General features: G+C 47.0%; 1 protein-coding gene across 1 annotated transcript in view; it reads right to left on the bottom strand.

The window, feature by feature from the left end:
* ptc (protein patched) overlaps nt 1-20136 on the bottom strand; it is a 199226-nt gene that overhangs the window by 101465 nt on the left and 77625 nt on the right. The window contains exons 3-5 of the mRNA XM_071598999.1: nt 9480-9693; nt 5377-5446; nt 682-779 (exon numbers count right to left, since the gene is read on the bottom strand). Of these exons, the coding sequence (XP_071455100.1) occupies nt 682-779; nt 5377-5446; nt 9480-9693 (382 nt within the window). The remainder of the gene's footprint in view (nt 1-681; nt 780-5376; nt 5447-9479; nt 9694-20136) is intronic.

Genomic DNA, 20136 nt, shown 5'->3' with positions numbered 1-20136 from the left:
TATTGAATACTATTAATTGAAAATACTAAGAATGAGGTGTTAGATGACACCTTAATAAAAGGAAGAAATAAATGCCCACTTTCAAATACAGGACATTTACAAGCGATCGACAGAAGTACTGGCACCAATATACCATAGGAGTAATGCAGCCTCACCGGCTAGTCACAAACAAGCAAAAGGGAAATCAACGAAAAGACGGAAAAAGAGGAAGGTCACCTGGTGGAAAGAAGGTTCCAATCCCCAGAAAACCCAGTTACAAAGCCTAGAGTTAAGAAGAGGAACGTTGTCACGTTTATACAAAAGATCCAGGACTCGTCTGCAATTTCCCAAGAAATCTCCAATCTTTTAGGGGTCGCTTTCCAATTCCAGGACATTTTCAGGTTTTTTTCCCCCCAAAAGCACGTGGGATCACGCCCAATAATAACATCGCGGACGCACTGCAAAACAAAACAAGCTCGAGCCGCGTATACCACCGAAGTATGGATTGCAAGGGTGCAGCAGCATTTACCGGTTTTATTTCCCGGGTCCCACCAACGCATCCCCGGACGACAAGCACCCGCGGGAATGGAGAGAGGGAGGGAGGGGAATTCCCGAGGGATGGAGCGGGAGAGGCGGGTGCGTTGGTGGCGCGGCGGACGGGGAAGCAGATTAAATTAAATAAAAGTGGAAACTAGTACTCACGGAATCGTGACGGGATAGTCTGGTCCCAGGAGCTTGGAGCCCTCCCAGAAGCAATCCAGCGGAGTGATGATGGAACACGGGAATATGTTCTCCATGATCTGCAAAAGAAAAACAAAGAGGAGCGTAAGAGAGAGCGAGAGAGGGGGGAGATGGAGATAAGGGATGAGTTGAAAGAAAAACATTTTTCGAACCAAAAATCCAAACGGGGGGGGTTGGAATGGAGACGGGAGCGGGAGTCAAAAATAAGGAGTAAAATCGAAAAGGATAAAAATAAAAGAAAATGTAATGGGAGAGAGTGGATGGAGAGGTGGGGGGGGGACCCACTCAGCCCTCCCCCCATTACGACGGAGTGCAAACAAACAGACGGACAAACAAGTGACTCGCGGAGCGCGATCGGGGGGTTCTTAGGAGACGGGTTGCGGGGATGTACACACGTGCGGCTCCAGAGGCAAGGGAGCGGAGAGCGAGACAGAAAACAAAAGAGGGACGAAACACGCACCAGCAAACCTCACACTGAACGAGGTGGGTGCACAGGGCTCGACCCTAATCGATGGCATACGTTCACCGAAGGACTTAAAATTGCCCAAATTGGAACATGGCACAGATTTAAAAAAAATTAATTACCCCAACCCGTTAAAGAACCTGCGAGTCGAAGAAGTCTTGGACGCGGAAGAAGAGAAATGTCGAAAAACAACTACGGTTTATTACAAATCGGTTTAAGTGTCGGTTTCTACAACTATCGACGCAAATGCTGTACGCTATATCCCACTTCAGATCGCACGTACAATGTTTTACATCAGCTGCGAGTGCTTTTGAAAGGGTATCTAGACCGTTAAATTGCAATGGTACGGAATATTTTTTCAACCCTTTCTCGGAACCATACCTATCGCACGGAATACACCCGAGGGATCTGCAACGGCCAGACTACTCCGTCTCGTTGTACCCATCCCATCTCCGGCGCGAAAGGTCGCGGAGGCATCCGGGAGGGAGGGGGCGTAGCGCGCGCCCGGCTCTTGCCGGTGTCTGAGCGGGAGGACTGCCCCACGCCCGCCATCCCTCCGCCCCCGCATCCTCCGCGCACACCACCCCTCCTCATCTCGCACGTAGGCCCGCGGAGGAACCGATCTCGCAGCCTTAAGGGGAGGCAGGAGGGGGAAGGGAAGCCGGCTTATTCCCAGACATGGGCGGGGGTGAGCGAACGGACGAGTTCATTCATGTGACACCGCATTTGAGACATAATTGTACGCATTAAAACCAGGTGAAAGTTGGACGCACGGAGAACTTAGCATTTTTAGAGAACTGAACGAATAAAAACTAGACAACATTTAACCCAGAGAAATGGCCACGCGAAACATTTTTGAGAGAGGCCAACGAAATGGCTCGAATCGGAAAACTCGACACTTGCGATTTCCACCAGAGGAGGAATCCATTAGAAATTAGAAGAACTAGATACAAATACTTCGGTCATTGACGAGGTCACAAAGAAACTGACGGGTGAAATTTTTTAAAAGCATTTAAGAATGCCATTTGCTCATCAATTTCGCATATAGCCATGATTTTAATTTTATGAAGAAATGCAGTCTTTAGTATTTTTCACTTTTGGGATTAAGCATGCATGGCTGGTGACCTGACAACCCCCCCAACACCACCACCACCCTGGCGGTTGCTTCAGGAATAGTGCGGATGTAATGGTAGCCTACCGGTTACAGTAAGTTTTGGGTGGTCACATAGTTACATTTGCAGGCCTGACCTAACTCGACACAAAAACGATGAAAAAACCAAGTAAAGGACTCGGTGGAAAATATTTTTCGATAATACAATAAATTCCTAACATTCGGCGAAAAATAAATTAAATACAAACTGGTCATAATGCACTGTCCATTGTTTTCTATATTTAAAATTAATATTGGATATAATAATGTCAACACTTTCAAGGGAAAAGAGAACGTTTTGATGTTTTCGGTCATATTTAATCTTTATTGACCTTCTGGTTAAAAATAGGAATACTTCTGACACTCCTGATGTTCGATTCCCGGCAAAGGCAACGGCACGTAACACCAAATGAAACCATGAGACAGCAGTTTATTATTGAGTATACGTACTAGATGTCACAATCTGAACTCAGGACAGAATGAAAGTCCCTCAAACCTCCCTCCAAGCAAAGGCCGTGCTAGGTTCACCGACTCGGCTACTTAACTCGGATGGCCGCGGATAACATTACTCACGTTTCACGTAATCACTTTCGCTAGTAACCATCCATTTCATTCCAATTACTGACGACCAAGGAAAAAAAACAGATGACATTTTATAACGAAAAATTTCACAATCCCAAATCTCGTAACCAACATTTATTTCTCTTTTTAAACACCAAAACATCTATGTTTTTTTCTGCACGTGAAACAAGTTCAGTTCCGGCTCGACAAAGACAATAGCTAATAGTCAGGGAGACGCAAATGGTAAAAAAGACCTACTTTATTGACTCGAGGGAGATTAAAAAAAAAGAAAGAGCAAGCTCGCGATAGATGGATTGAGGCGAGCATTAAAAAAAAGAAGAATCTTGAAGAGACGATACGGAGAGACGGAAGGGGGGGTTACGGAAAGCAAACAAACCGATTCCGCGCGGGGGTAGATGCGAGCGAGCGCGTCTCGCTGGAGGAAGCGGAGGGGAAGGGTGTCGAGGGGAAGAGAAAGGCGAGAGAGTAGGAAGGTATGAGGAGGAAGGGGGGGCAGGGGGTACAGCACACGGGATGAATGGAGGTTATGGAGGCCGTGGGAGGAGGAAGAGTGCGAGGAAAAAATTGACGCGGCGAGCGGGAGCTGAGTATTTATTATTGCAGAGACGGGAGAGAGAGAGAGAGATTGGTTAGGGAGGGGATGAGTAGGGACGGAGGGCTAATGCTCCGAGTGACGGGAGGGATGATGGCCGTAAAAGCCCTCACGGACCGAGGGGAGGGGTGGAGGAAGACATATTACACGTTTTCGTGGGGAAGGGGGGGGGAAGGAAGTGGTTGGGGGTGGGGGAGAAACTATTCGGTAGTCCGTTCACTCGAGGGCTCCAGACTCCAGGCGATCCCACACTTCCTGCGGGAGTGGGGGGGGGAGGAGAAAGAGCGGGCAAGGGAATCGATGGAAAATTGCTCCGACCGACCAACTCCTCCAGCCAACACTCGAAGATGGAATGCTCTCTCTCTCTCCGGCGAACTCGCTGGCGGAGTCGATTGAGAAAAACAAGCAGAGACACCCACTGCATAATTCACTCGGGAGAGGGCTCTGATTCCATGACCACCGTTCCCGCGCGGACTCATCATTTGTTCGCACGGATTATCTGTGAGCAACTTATTATCGCGACATCTTCCGTGAGATTTAAAAAAATCGAATTCGAATAAACCACCCCTGTTGGACTCGGGGACACCGAGGGCTCTTGGGAACGGACCGAGGGAGGGGGGGGGAGTTCCGCGAGCGCTGCAGCCACCGTTCATCGAAACCATCAACGGAAACGGATCGGAAAAATGTCCATCCCTTCGGTGTCCATGTTCCTTCCGACAATGCCTTCGGTCATATCCTTCTGCTCGTGAATTTGATGCAATCGATTAGGTCATTATATTACAGCTCGATTCGGAGAAAGTGGGATCGAGTGAAACGACGACTGACCAATCCGAAATGGAGTACGTATTGCCTAGCAAACCATTTCCGTGCGAAAAAGCTTCCCACTCTCCATTCCGACCCCAACTTCCCGACTTATAAGTGACGAACTGTGCAGACACTGAGCGGTCATAAAGACCAAAAAACACACACCTCCCATGAGCTATATCAACCCGCCCCGTGCGGCAAACACATTTAAATAATCATTTTTAACGCAGATTTCCAAATGACGTGCATTTCTTCACTTCCAATCTAATTGTATCCATGGATTTTCGCATTTTGAATGGATCTGCGTAAAATAGACAACGGCTCAGAAGACGGCGAAATCAAGTCAGGCCGCACAACATGGGCCATAATGTTTGAACATAACTATTTCTTGGCCCTGTAATGGAATTCCAGGGCCAAGAAATAGTTCAAACCATTCGTCAACCCTCCACCATTTCGTCCCGGAAATATCCCCACCTTGAATCTCGGTGGGCGATAACGCAATGCTCGTAATGACTCCATCCCATGCGAAAGTGAAAATACGTAAATCATTCGAAACGGAACGGTCACCTCAAGGAACCAACCAATCAAGGTCGGGCATTCAACAAGAGAAGGAATAATCACTCAAGCCGACACACACGACGTAATCCCGTCAAAGAAGAGGCCGGCGCTGAAATTGAAAATAACAATGTGCGGGGATAAAGAGAGGGAGGGAGGGGGAGAGGGAGGGGTGGATAGGGGCGGGCCCGGGTGCGGGAACGGTAGTCACCGATCTCAATCGCAAACAAAATCCATTATCTCAGTGGTCATGGCAGGTGGGATTGAAGCAACAATCCCTCCAGGAAGGATTTGCTGCCCTGCCCCCTCCCCGCCCCACCCCCTCGATGCAATTACGCATCACTCGCCAGGGGCGTGCCCGACCGCCCGATTGGACCGCCCTAAGAGAGCTCACCGACTTCAAAAATCAGCCGTCGGAGATAAGCAGCGACCTCCCACTCCCACGCGGTCACGAGCAACGTTAAACAAAATAGAAAAAAATAAAATAGAAGGTAAAACAAACCAACTCACCTGATCGATGTAGTGGAAATCGAAACTGGGGATGCTGGGAGAATAGCACAGGTCTTTCAGACGCCACGTTCTGGAAAAAAATAACGGCAATAATTAGAAGAAGGGAAACACGACCGTAATTAGGGAGAAAGGTTTAGCATTGAAGTGATATCGGGAAAAAAATATACGATACAATATTTTTTATGAGAAAGTAATTTTCTGATGCGTTATTCGATTAATCTACATACTAATGATCTGACATCAATGAGGAAGTTTAAAAAAAAACACAAAATACTAACAAAAGGGGTCTTACAGATTTTTTCTTGTCTTTTTGAGAATTCTTTCCCATTCGTAAGTAACGGACAAAATCAGTTCACCAATATGTTTTCAGCATGAGCCATTAACGCAAATAAAAAACGGAAAATGTACGCAATCAAACAAATCACGCGATTCGATATTAGGGGCATTCATCTTATTACGCTGAAAGATAAATAAGGAAAAATGCGAGAACCTTTTGAATGCACTTAAAGCCTTTTGCTGCAAGTCGCTTTTTCCTTCGCTTCGCTTAGGAGGGCTACACTGTGGCCGAAATAGTACGCGTATCCGACGCACACTCTCGTATTTCCCTGCTTTTTGCTAACTTTGCTCAATTTGAGTGATATTCTCCCAGTAGAGGCCCTTTTGAATGCGTGAATTGTCCTGAATGCTTGTGATTGCGTCAGCTCTGTGTTTGTCCCTGGCGCGGAATTTATTCCCGTAAACATTCAAGGATAGTGTAAACCTGTTCATAAACCCAGGTATCCTTAATGGAGTCCCTTTAACCCTGCCAATGATCCCTGTTGGGTTAGTAGTTGGTCACTGGCGGGGAAGTAACATACTCGCACTAACTACTACACAGAAGGGTGTTCTGGTTGAGATAGGTTGTAGTCGGTCACTGTCGTGGAATTTCTTTTACCGCACGCCATAATAACAATTTTTTTAAATTGCGGGACGAGTTTTCTTTTTAATTTAGCAAAGAAAAATTCGTTTACCAGAGGGGGATATCAAATGAAAAGTTACGTCAAATAGCTCCCGCTTTGAAAATCACTATCATTACGAATTAAAGTCCTACCTAAAACCAAAACTACGGCAGCGTTTTCACAAAAATTGAATCGTTAAACAAGGAAACGCGTAAAACCGCCGTCTCTTGTATTGAAGGGGGTTGCGGACAAAGGCCGATTGAAAGCCGTCGCGGAATGCAACGAGGTTGGCAGAGAAGACGAGAGGAGTCGTGTGTTGCCCGTGGGGACGTGAGCCTCCACTCTCCGCGCGTGTATTTGCGTGCCGGTGGCAACTCGAGGGGGAAGGCGCACGAGAACCACCACTTTCACTTGCAGGTGGTTGCCAGAGGCACCCAAGGTCACCACACGCCGCGATTCCCCGGTGCCAACGCACCCCTGCGAACGCAATGCAGCAAGAGGTGCAATGGGGGAAGACGGAACATAAAGCCAGCTGGGAAAACTAAAACTCATCACTATCGAAGTAATTAACAAGCGACGAACACTACTCAGAATGTGGCGTCTGCATCTACACTATGTCCCGCGAGGGCGTGTGACGGGGGGTGTTAGGGCACCAGCCATTCATGCATATACGAGGGTAGGTTGAAAACTATTGCACACATGCTTCTGATCATGTCAGAAGCTGCATTAATGTACACAAAAATATATGTTATCACTATTTGTGATCTGTTAAAGTCATTGTTTATTCCCTTAAAAGTTTGATCAACAATGTAAAATGATTGCATAAATATAAATTTTGAAATGTATCCTAAACGTGTTGCATTTATTGCCAGACTTGCCTGAAATACAATGTTATTGGTGGCGATCACAAAACATATTTTCCTCAGGATTATCTCAATTCTGGAGTCGAAAAATTGAATTTTTCATTTCCAAAATGTTATACCAGAAATATTCCAAGTTGGAATGCAATTCTAATTGCTGCTATCCTCTTACGGTGGGCGGGGAAGGGTGGCGGGTTCCTCGGATGGGCCATTCATCTACATCTACTTAATACCCCGCAAGCCGCCGCAAGGGCGTGTGGCGGGGGGTGTTAGGACACCAACCGTAATTTAGAAAAGAAAGAGAAAAAAAACCGCATGCATAACCACAAAATCATATATCCACAAAATAAAACATGGCATACATTCATGCATGAACACTTACACCCCACACACATGCAAACACTCAATCTACACCTTACATACACATGCACCTGAAAGTATACCTAACATCTCTATAGTGTTTAATTTTGTTCCTACTTGTAAATTCAATGTTTTTAATATTTCTAAAGTTACTTCGGTTTCTTGCTATTATGATTTCTGATTGTTCGGGGAAAGAATGAGTATTTGTGCCTATCTGTCCTGGAATCTATCCCCCTTAGTTTATCTTTGTGGTCTGATCTACCTAAGTAGTGTGGGGCCATTATAATTCCTTCAGTGTCATAGTTAAACTCGTTTGTTCTGAACCTTTCTAAAAGTCTAAGCCTCGCTTGTTCTCTCCGCACTTCAAGTGGTTCCCAGCCTAAATCCCCTAAGAGACCTGTCACACTTGTGTTCCTATCATAACAATTTTTAACGAATCTAGCGGATTTTCTCTGGACTTTATCTAATTCCTTTTGCCAAATTTTCTCCCACGGATCCCAAATACTTGCGGCATATTCCAAATGAGGTCTAACTAGAGCAAAATAACACCTCTCTTTAACTTTTTCATTACATTTCCCCACCACCCGTTTAATGAAGCCAAGTTTCTTTAAAGCTGATCCGCATATTGTCCTGATATGTGCTCCCCATGAAAGGTGTGGTGTTAGAACAACCCCCAAATATTTAACTTGATTTGCCGTAGTCAATACTGAACCCTCTATTTTGTAGTTTATATCCTGTTCCTCGCTTCCTTTATTCCAAAATTTCAAAACTGCGCATTTATCTATATTAAGTGTTAATCCCCATTTATTGCACCATTCCGAGATATTGTCTAAGTCTCTAGAGAGTAGCTCGCGATCTACGAGGGTCATCCGGAAAGTAGTACCCGTTCGTGCCGCATGAAGTGCTGACGACGCGAGTAGCCGCTGGACGAGGTCAGATAGCTTCAGTGGCTTGTCTGCCTTCTCTGAGCCAAGTTGCGTGACGCTAGCATTGCCTGTGTTGTTTCTGTGATTGTTTACAATGTTTAAAAAAATTGAGAACGCCGCCAGTTGTGAAGTGAGGGCAGTGATTAAATTCCTCAATGCAAGAAACGTTCGCCCATGTGATATTCATCGCCAATTAAAGGAGGTGTATGGAGACAATGTAATGGACGAGTCGTCTGTTCGGCGGTGGTGTCGCAACTTCAACATGGGGAGGGGGAACACACACGACGATGAGCGTTCGGGGAGACCGTCTGTCATTACAGACCAACTGGTGAGCTCAGTTGACGAATTCGTGAGGAACGATCGGCGCGTCACAATTGATGACATCTGTGAGCATTTTCCCAATGTTTCTCGAACAATTGTTCATGAAATTGTTAAACACCATCTGCATTATGCAAAAATTTGTGCAAGATGGGTCCCTCGCGTATCTCAATGAGCTGGCGGCGAAGGACTATGCAGCAGGAATACAGAAACTTGTCACACGTTATGACAAATGCCTTAATTTGCTTGGAGATTATGTTGAGAAGTAGTTTAAAGTATCCTCTTTCAAATAAAATTTTTTATGTTTGTTAATATTTACTTTTGTGTCTTTATTTCACGAACGGGTACTACTTTCCGGATGACCCTCGTAGTTGGCTCCTTATTTCCCTGTATATCACCGTGTCGTCAGAAAATAACCTTAGATTGCTACTAACGTGTGTGCTTAAGGCATTTATGTATATTAAGAACAGAAGAGGCCCTGTTACACTTCCCTGGGGGACGCCCGAAGTTACATCTCTCTCCGTTGAGCACAACCCATCTATGACTACTATTTGTTTGCGGTTTGACAAGAAGTCTCTAATCCCATTAATTAATTTCTCATTGATCCCATAGTATTTAAGTTTATGTAACAATTTATTGTGTGGGCCATTGAGTCGATGGGTGCTAGCGACGTTCGACTGGGGTCGTGTCAAGTTACTCACATGTCGAAGAGGTGGACGGTGACTGAGGCGGCGGCGGACACGGCGTCGAGGTGGGCGAGGAGGGCTTCGGGTCGGAGGAGGCCGGCGGAGGGGGCGTCGTGGGGCGTCTGGATGAACAGCTGGTGGGTGCTGCCCCCGGTGGCGGCCGCCGCCGACGGCCCCCCGCCCAGGGCCGCCTCCGCGTACCTCAGCTCCCGCTCCAGCTGACCGCCCTCTGCGGGGAGAGAAGGAAAGAAAGTGATGAGTAGGCGGAAAAAAACACGCATATTATAAAAGAACATGCGGGAACTGACAATCACATGTTCTCCAGAAGAAAACGTTAGCCACGATGGGTGACACACTTAAAATCAAATTGATCAACATATTACGCACCGTACGCAACCACAGACATAACTGGTTCGATAGCTGGGGGCAGAGAGTTCATCACATGCTATGAATGTCATAAGACAAGCGATATGCACGAATCCTGGTAAGGGGGATCGGGTTCTTTGACCCGTGGTAACCATGAAAGTTCCCGAATGCACATAGCAACAGAAATCGAGCTATGTTGTGGGTAGCGAATTTGAAAAATTGACACTTAAGAATTAATTCGCTGTCTAATGCTTTGAAAATACACCGCTTTCATATGATTTGATTATAAAATGATACGCAGAGGTTTCTACCACGATAGATGAACACACGTAAAGTTTTGAACAACAAGTCATGTGTAAAAAGAAGAGGCATAGAAGGTACATCTGTGGAAGATGTCGCAGAGTTGGTTGAGGAACTCCTTCATACGTGGTGGGCCACTGACTATCAAAACAAGTCCCCTGGATATTCACGTATTTTATACAATCATTAGAGTGATATCATAGACTTAACCTCTCGTCGGATTATCATCATCAGAAGTTTCATACGAAGTCTCAATGTCAGAATTGCAGGGCAATTACTTTTTACACTCTTTTAAAAAATCCACACTCGCTCCAATTTTGCGAATATTTATGCTATGACTTCGTGAAAATGATGAAGTTTTGTCCATTACGGGGGAGGGAGGGGGTTTAGGTGACCGCAATTAAAAGAGCCGAGGTCTCATAACGTTCCCGTAGCTGCTTATTAGTGTCTCCCAAGGTCGGCCATTTATTAGTTATCGAGTATTTCGCTACCCTCGGGAGAAGCTACCAATTCTCATGCACAATGCGTGATTAACGACGAGCGCGACCCGTTTTGGACCCCTTCCCCCCAGCGGGGCCAAACCGGGACATCGATCAGCGGCGTGGCGATCGCAAAGTGGAGCAGGAACGACTCCGGTGCCCGAGCGCCCCTCCGAGGTCACTCGAGTCACGCCTCGCCGATAATAACCCGACGATTAACGAGGAAAGGACTCGGCGAGAGGAAAGAGAGAGGACCAGACGTCTACGGAAGGGGGACAGGGGTCCGCGGGGGGGGGGGCAGGGTTCGCACGGACGGAGTGTATGTGCACCAGGCGAGGGGGAGGGAAGCGACCCCACTCCCTCCTACGTCGCGTTCCCCCGGGAAAGGTCAGCAACCACCTTTAACCTCTTTAGGTAATAGTCGAAGAGAGGAGGTGGGAGGGGCAATGGAAGTGAAAGCGAGGCTGGGGGCCGGACGAGGGGAGGGGGGAAGGGGGTTAGCGGGAGTGAGAGAGAGGTGGAACGAAGAACACTTCTCGCTCGGTGAATGGAGCGAACGTGGAACAGGAAAACACAATTGCTCTCCCTCCGCAATCGAAGCAGCCACCATTGCAACCAATGGGAGGGGCGTGCGTGGTGTTCCAGTGGGTGCAGCGCTAGGCTAATGACCGCAGGGCCGCGGTTTTGATTCCGGGCGTCGACGAGGCCTCGTAGCATCATTACCACCTTCTATCCAGCCGTGCGCGATATTTCGGGCACAGGAGATTCCCGGTTGACCACAAGAATAAGGGACTCACTATGTGCGAATCTCTCAAGCGGTATATGGCGTAGTACAGAAACGAGCACCACAATTGCCTATCACACCAAACTTATGGTGGTTTTGTATGGACGCAAATAAAATAGACCAATTTCATAAAATATAATAATTTTGCTACCGGCACTTTGGTAAATTGCAGGGGGAACGGAGAAGAAGGGAACAAGCACGTGCTTTGAATGTGAAATTATGACACGCCGTGGAGGGCTTAAGTGATTAAATGGTTTATACGAGATGAGGCGAGTCATCAAAGACCACCTCTAGGGCTATTGTTTTTCTTTCCCCTAAGAGAAAGTTTCCCCATGGTTTCCCACCGAAACGTCGCCGGAAGACATGAGAGGAACAAGTCCAGGAGGTACGCCGGGGGAGATGGAGCCAGTGGGTTCCCGCGCACCCCCTTGGGGGGGGGGGTGTCAGGAACCCGACGCGGACCACGAATGTCGCATAGGGCCCTAACCTCCCTCCCCCAACCACTTCCACGCCCGAAAAGGACCCATGGGCAAGGAGCCAAGACGGAGGGGAGGGAAAAGGGGGCTCGAGTAGGGTCCCACCTCCCCACCAACAACGCATCCGAACCCTAGGGGGGTGGTGGGGGAGAGAGAGAGAGATCAGACGGCACAGGCTGGGGGGAGCAGGTATTCCCGCCCCCGTTCCACTCCTTCCGCCTCCCACATCAAACCGCGCTCCCAAAACACACGCAAACGCCCTTCCCGACGAAGATTATCCATCAAACGGGAAGAAAGAACGGTCGGGGTGGCCGCGGACGGTGGTGTATAAATACGAGCGGAGAGAGACCTTCTTCCCTCTTCGATGCAGGGGCGTCGACAGGGTGTCTCCCAAACTCACTCTGGATCGACTGGCCGAAGCCACACGGAGGCAGTTCAAACTAGGAGAGCATCCTTGGGACCCCCTTAATGGGACCCTAAACTAATATATACCCCTTGCACTCTCTCCTTTTAAGGATACCCCAAAGTTCTCTTTGGAAACTACAGCGCCATTTTAATACGTTACCGTTCCTCTTGTCAATGATTAATCGTTGCATATCATTCAACGATAATTATTCCACATTGGCGAGAAAAATCATACCGGAAGTCTCAAGGATATCGGCACGTCGCATAGGGATCTCCGCGGCAGTATGGGTTTGATTTCCTGTCGAGCCATCACTATGGGCGACGGATTGTGTTGGGTGAAGGGTATGCTCTGGGAACTATCAAGTGAGCCGACAGCTTATTTGCTCATATAATGAAATAAGCTTACGTTTAAAACAAAATGGACAAATGGAAACAAAAGCGAATCAATTAAGAAATAAAATAATGATAAAAAACAAAATAAAAAATACATAAATATAATTATGTTAAATAATAATGACAAAACCAAGTCCAGTGACTACAGTAGCAACAAATAAAAAAAATGAATCCAAGTAATGTGCTGAGTATAGTTGTTTCATGTGGTTGTGTATCCGACTTGTTGACGATGCTCTGGGCACAATATTCTCGCCTATAATATTTATTATTCCTATTCTTTGGCCAACTCACAAGTAGTCTTCCTTTCATATTCTCCTTCACTTACACTGGAAGGGCACACGTTCGCCATCTACACATTCGATCGCAAACGTTTACTTAGAGCCGATTACAAAGTCATTGACGCCGACGATTGTCAAACCAAAGCAGTGAAATTTCTGTAGCGGCTAACGCCCAGCCATCATGAGTAAGCCAAACATTTCGCAGCCTAATTTCGTCGCGCATGTTATACCCCCGAAGATATCCATCCATTCGCCACCCACAGCTTGCCGTTTCGGGGAAGTCCTTCGGGCTAAAAAATAAATTCCCTCCGCAACACGGCGATCTCCTAATGACCGATTTTCTCGGAATCGCTCCCGTGAAAAAAATAAGAGATAAAAGGGAGCGCCCGGGGAGATCGGCCATCACCGCAACAAACCCATTCAGTCTGCCTAATTACCCACTGCAGCAGGGCTCTGATTTCAGTGAAATGAACACGCGGCCCGCATCCGCGACATGTACGTGCTCGAAGTGCAATAATTAAAGAGTCCAATTATTCATCTCTGTCTTGAGAAAAACTAAAACTATTTCATGCCACCATACTCGAGGGAACAATGAATAGGTGTTTGCGACTGACAAAAGTGCATTGGAACTCGAAACATACAACATGCATGGAGACTAACACCCTTATTCTTCCGGGAAGGTGGAGTAGAGGGTCCGGGCGGGTGGCTACTGAGCGGAAGTCTCAATTACGGATCCCTCGGAAGTGAATTCGGTTGACCTCGGCTTGGCCCAGGGGGCTGCTGTGTCAAGCACTCTGAGGCAGGAGGCTTCAAACTGCGAACTGAACTGGTTACCCACATTGGTACCTTGAATGCGTGAATTTCAGACGCCGAAGGACATGGCACTTGAGGTGATCTCTCCTTTCTCGGTTGGGTGGGCGGTGTATTCAAGTAATACGATGTACTTGGGATAATCCGAAATTCGAAATCAATGTATTTAAAGCTGCATTTAAAGCAGTATTGGATTGAAAATAAGTAAGGAAATTAGATCTACAAGCGTTATTAAAAGCTACTCTTCAATCCTCTTATGGCAACAAGGATTTTCTAAGGATCTAACATTCTGCAACAGACAAAGGGACCGTCGAAAAGTTCAATGCTGGAAGAATATAGATATATACATTATATATATAGATATATACATTATATATATATATATATATATATATATATATATATATATATATATGAAGAATTCTGCATGTCCGGGTTTTCACCGCGTTGTTGTTTGAAGCCGACAACAGTTTCGCCGAAGTTTCATCCGGCGTCTTCAGGTCGAAGATCTGAAACTTCGGCGAAACTGTTGTCGGCTTCAAACAACAACGCGGTGAAAACCCGGACATGCAGAATTCTTCAAGCCACCGCCGCGAAAATCTACGCAGCCATATATATATATATACACACACATACATATATGACTATTGTATAAACATACAATATATATTTATGAATATTATAAATTTATTTAGGCTTTAGATGGACACAAACCTAACACCCTTACATTTCCAGCCTCATCCAAAAGACAACTTTACTCCTTACCACAAAAAAATCCTTTTTTAATTCTTCTCATATTCAAGAAAAACGTGTGATAATTGAAACGTGACATTAACCCCTATCCCATCCAATTGCCAATAAAATTATCCCTGCAACTGCGAACTGATGCACGACTTTAAGTTTGGTTCCTTCGACACTGAGTCCAACCTTTGGCAGAGATTTTTAAGTGTTTCCTATAATATAAATTGAAAATATGGAACAAATACACATTTTGTCCATATTTTTACCTCAACCATTAGCAGTTACCTACTCTTAAGCCTACACTTTCCTACTAGCATTATCCGAGGGGAATTAAAATGTTTTTAAAGCTGAAAATAATCTACGAGGGCAATGAACATTAGAACGAAGAAGTTGACAAATTTTCTGAGCATTAGTTCTCCCCACACAGATTTGTACAATCGAGAAGAGGATTTGCCAAATACTGAAGAAAAAGATCATAGCTCAAGAAACCAAATGAGACGCTAATCAACTTCCCCACATTTAATTCCCACATCCTTCATTCCCGACGGCTCGAAAGATTCCGCCATTTTGGCACATTGGCGCTGAATCACGAGGTTGACACGGGAGGAATACCACTCATGCCACGTCGGCGGGAAAGCGATCAATAACAAAACGGGTATTATTTGTCTGTTTTATTTTTTTAAATCCTTCTCGGAAAGCCTTAGCAGTTAACGATTCCGCCTATCAATTACGGCGCCCATTCAACTGGAGGAGGAGGGCCGGGCGATGCGACGCCACCACTCGGGCGTCCCTCTTACTGACAATGAATCGGCCGGCACGATTCGACTCCGGATCTCTGATCGCACCGCCGCCACTCTTTTGTTTTCCTCGTGACGTCCGATTCCTACCGGAGAGCGCCGTGGGCGAGGCGCCGTCGGAGGAATTTCAATTCGGGCGGAGGGGAGGACGACAAGAGCCAAGCTACCGCCTCACGGACCGAGAAATAAATTTTGGAAGAAAAGAAAAACGAACGAGAGATGCGCAAGAGGATGGGGAACATAAAATAAGCCCGCGGGGATACGATGAAAAGAGAGAGAAGAAGAGGAAAAAAACGGTACGAATTAAGAAAATCCACAAGAGAGAGAGATTTGACATTTCATTTTCCGAAAATCCCCTTCCGCGCACCACCCTCCGGATTCCTTCACCCCCTACTTCCAACAACGGACGCTCAATCATGCAAAACGCGCGAGAAGTGGGGCGAAATCTGCTCCGAGATCGGCTCGCGTCCATTTGCATCCACCCTTCCATTACGCCTCTTTGTTTTGTATGGTGGTGGGTGGGGGTGTGGAGGGGGGAGAGTGGAAAGGGTAGGGGGGGGGAAGAAAAATCCCGGCGTGCGCGGCGCCAAAGCGGGAGGGGAGGGAGGAAGAGGGATGAAAAAATAACGAATCGAAAATCAACTCGCTCCGGAGAGAGAAATCCTTCGTTTTAATTTATGTGCGCGTGTAAGTTCGTCGGTGATGTGTTCGTGCGTGTGTGTGTGTGTGTGTGTGTTTGTGTTCTCGGACCTCGAACACGGCCGAGAGAGAGGGAGGAGGAGGGCCTTCGACTCTTGAGGCACCAACCGCCTCGGGGTCCACGCGAAACTGGAGAGTTGGTCAGTCCGCTGCCGCCTCGATCCATCTCCCCGGTGTCAAGATGTGAGGAGGAGGTGGGAGCGAGAGGGATTCCTTCCTCGTCGTGCCCCATCCCTGATCGCCCGGGCCTCCGCCCCACCCCGGGGCCATTATTAGAGGAGGAGGGAGGGAAAGGATGAGTGGTGGGGAGGGGGGGGGGCTGCGGTGGGTGGATGAACAGACGGGAGGAGTGCTATTGAGATGAATAGGTTTCGGTGGAGAATTCCTGAGGGTGAGGGCAAGGCCGAGAGGAGGATGAGGAGGTGGAGGGGCGGGGGAGTGGAGGGGGAGGGATGGATGTGAATGGCGACGGGGGGAATGGGGAGGGGAGAGAACTATGAACACGGTTCCCAGGAATTTTTGCTTGGCGCACTTTCCTCTCACGAGATACCGACTAAGCTCACGTCGGCTACATACAGGGTTCGTCCGGAAAATAAGTGTACTGAGCTCAGGAAAAAAAATGTATTACACTTTTACATATCTTAAGCTAATATTCCTCAAAATAGGACCCTTGTGAGTCGATACACTTGTTCCAGCGGCGTTCCCATTCCTGGAACGCTCCCGCGAAGGCATCATCGGGAACCTCTCGAATACTCGTCGTCGACCTCTTCTCTGCCCTCCACGAACATCTTGTGCCACCGAAAAATCATGTTTCTGGACATGGCTGACTCCCCGTAAGCCTGGTTAATCATACCGACAGTTTCGGTAGACGATTTCCCAAGCTTTACCGCAAATTTGATGGAATAACGCTGCTCCAAAAACTTCGGCATCGCGTTCCGTGACGTGGGTCGAGCGTGGAGGTTCGCGTTAACAGAGCTCCTCACTACACCACAGCTCAGAGCCGACTGCCTTTTTCAGCGTCGCTTGCCAACATAACCCCCTCCAATCGCAGCCCGTCAGAGCGGTGCTGGGCGCGCCTGGAGCGGCGCGCCCAGCCCAGGAGTCAGTACACTTATTTTCCGGACGAACCCTGTAATACATGTACGTACAGTCGGACGCACGTGAACTCGGAACTATCTTTCCGAAACGGAGCACTTAGGATAGGAGACTTAAGTATGTTCGAAACTAAATACCAACTCAAAAAACTGGGTCGTCCGTAAAAAAATTAATCACAGCATTCAAGCCGAAGGTTTCTTTGATGGGAGATGGTTGAGTTCACCTCGCACCTCGGCGCGCACACCCTTCGCACTAATTCGCACACATTGAGGCCATTACACTGTTCTTCATCTGGTTTCCCAGGAGGACTTGGTGCTCGAAACACTCAATCAGATGCGATTGATTTCGGAGTGTCCAGAGGCGTCACCCGGGTTTACAATCACGGACCCTTCGGCCACTCGTTGAATGCTAGACAAACTAAGTTCGTCACCCATAAAAGCAGAAACATCCACAAAAACTAAGTGTTTCTTAAGTCCCCCTGTACTCATGAGTTCCATCATTTAATGGAGAACTCGCTTAACATTTTTTCAATCGACGTATATTCTTCTGCCTAAGTCTGATGATCTAATTACGATTACCATACCGTATTTTTTCCTTGAGGGATGTTTTCAAGGTGTCCAGGAGAGATTTCTCGACAGTCTCGAAGATTGGACGGAATTTTATCAGCAATTGGCAACAAGTACTCGAGCGACGCAGCCACTTCATTTTTTAATCGATTTATAATCGAGTATGCCGATACAATTTATACATCATTCTATCTGAACTCTGAAAAATATTTTTCTTCGGATATTTCCTCATTCCCTTCCTTCGAATGATGTTCCTCTGTGCCGAGTATGACGGCAATTGAAAAGATAACATTACACTCTTAAATTGACTAACGCCACGGAGAACAGATACGACGGCGAGACATATTTAAGTTACAAAAGCTCACGAAAAGCGAAAAACGTGAGAGTATAATTAAAATCTTCCTGGTTAAGATTATTCGGAGAAAAAAATAATTTCAAGTCGCCAATTAAGTGTATTAGTTTCTTAGATGAAGATACCGTAGGCAACCCTATACATAAAAAAATAAAGAAGAAAGGAAGTGAATCCAGACTGGTCTTACACAGCGCCCTCCCCCTTCCAATGAGTGGAGGGCTAGGTTGAAATGAAAAAAGGGCTGATACCAGCACCAAAACCATCCCCTACCATCATCCCAACCACGGCCGAACAAAGCGATTTAAGGACTCCTTTCTCTCGTAGGATACCCACCGGCCATCCCCCTTCATTCAAAAACTAAAAGGGCGAAGGGAGTCGCCTCTAAATAAGGGCCGGCGAGGAGGAGACTGGCCGACCTCTGAGGAGAGCAAACGAAATGACCCAACGGGCTGGAGGCATCCATCCATAATTGCCCCGGCACATTACCCCCGCCCCCACCCGCACCGCCGCTCGGATGAAGGAAGGGAAGAGATGCCCCCGCCCATCTCAAAAGGACAAGCCCCCCCGAGGCCTATCCGGGAAAGAGCAACGCACACTTCTAACCAAACAAAGGTACAAGCACGGAAGACGGAGCCAGCCTCCTTCTATGCATGCACCCCCGAAGAAAACGCTCCGTCGCTGGGTTCGTCGGATTCGACCCAGCGCGAACCTCTCGAAAACATACTTCGCCCACAAGCAACTTACAAGAAGTACTCTCCACCACGCACTAACAGGTCAGGCATCACTATATATGTCACACTAGATATTCGAAAGTCTTGATCGATTGCGAATTGGATACATTTATAATTTCAAAATAAATTTAAATCAGATAAACAAAACCCACACACTATGTTGACCGTTGACAGAGTGAATAAACTAGGATAGCCTCGCAGTGCAGATTGGCAAGTGAGACCACATTCAAGCAAAATTGAGGGCCGAACAATGCGATTCTTTGCCCGAGTACAATTCGGGTCAAAAACAGGAAATATCACTTACGGCGATTCGAACTTCCGAATATTAAACTGTACGGGAAGTCAATTTTTCTTATCTCTAATGGCTGATGGTCTAACATTCTCTGCCACACGCCAATAGGGTAGCATTCGGATGCAAATGTGCGAAACAGCAAGGACGATCTGCTCGTTATTCAACGAATGAAAGATTCCAAGTGGAAATGGACGCGATAAAAACAATACAATTTGGAGGAGGATCGATTATTATAATTTAGCAACACACAGTCGAAATGTTTTAGAAACATTGAAATAACGATCTATTAAAAGCACAGCTCACAAAGGAGGAACGCGCGATATGAAAGAAGATATAATTGATTCAAACTACGCGCGACCATGCGTACATGGGTCACACCACTTTGAAATTTAGATGTTGGTCCCGGCGTGTAGCCAAGTCCGACTTCATTTCTCAGATGCAAGTCAATTCACGTTTTCGAGTCCATTGACACGGTATATTTCTCATAGAATGCATCTCATTGTCAATAAATCTTTCGCAACGTTCATCACGGCTACATTAGGCTAGAAGTATAACTCGTGATGTTTTCACGGAAATTTTAGTGGGCCTTGTAGCTTTTGGGAAATGGGTCCGTAAAAATGAGACGCCAGAGAAGATGACCCCATCTCCGGAGGTCAACAGAACTACTCCATCCACATCGGAGGTTCTGGATTAGGTTGAGGGACGGAGAGAATTATGTCACTGCGGTCCAGCTTGGAAATTGTGAACTGTTTCAAGTGCCCCCAGCTATGATCGTTCCCGCAGGGAGAGATCCACGTGGGGGGTCGGGGGAGGAAAGTGAATTCCGGGGGATAGACCGACTCATCCTCTCCCTCAAGCCCCCCGCGGTGGAACACGACGGTGATTACCAATCGGTGCACGGGCGCTGCTCGGTGATTCGGAGGGACGCTATCTTTCACGAACGGACGAATGAAAAAAAACACTCAAAAAAGTCTCGCCATCAAAGTCATCCGAGCGGAGGTTTCGCGAAGAGATTGATTCGTCCGGGAAATCTCATCCGGTCCAAAACGATGGGCCGTATTGCGAGTTGTATTATCGCTCGAAGTTGCAGAACGTTTGTCGTTTTCAC

Source organism: Hetaerina americana, unplaced genomic scaffold (genome assembly GCF_022747635.1).
Source record: "Hetaerina americana unplaced genomic scaffold, ioHetAmer1.1.p SCAF_10, whole genome shotgun sequence".
NCBI lineage: Eukaryota > Metazoa > Arthropoda > Insecta > Odonata > Calopterygidae > Hetaerina > Hetaerina americana.
The sequence above is the reverse complement of the archived record's forward strand: the minus strand, read 5'-3'. Positions and strand labels throughout refer to the sequence as shown.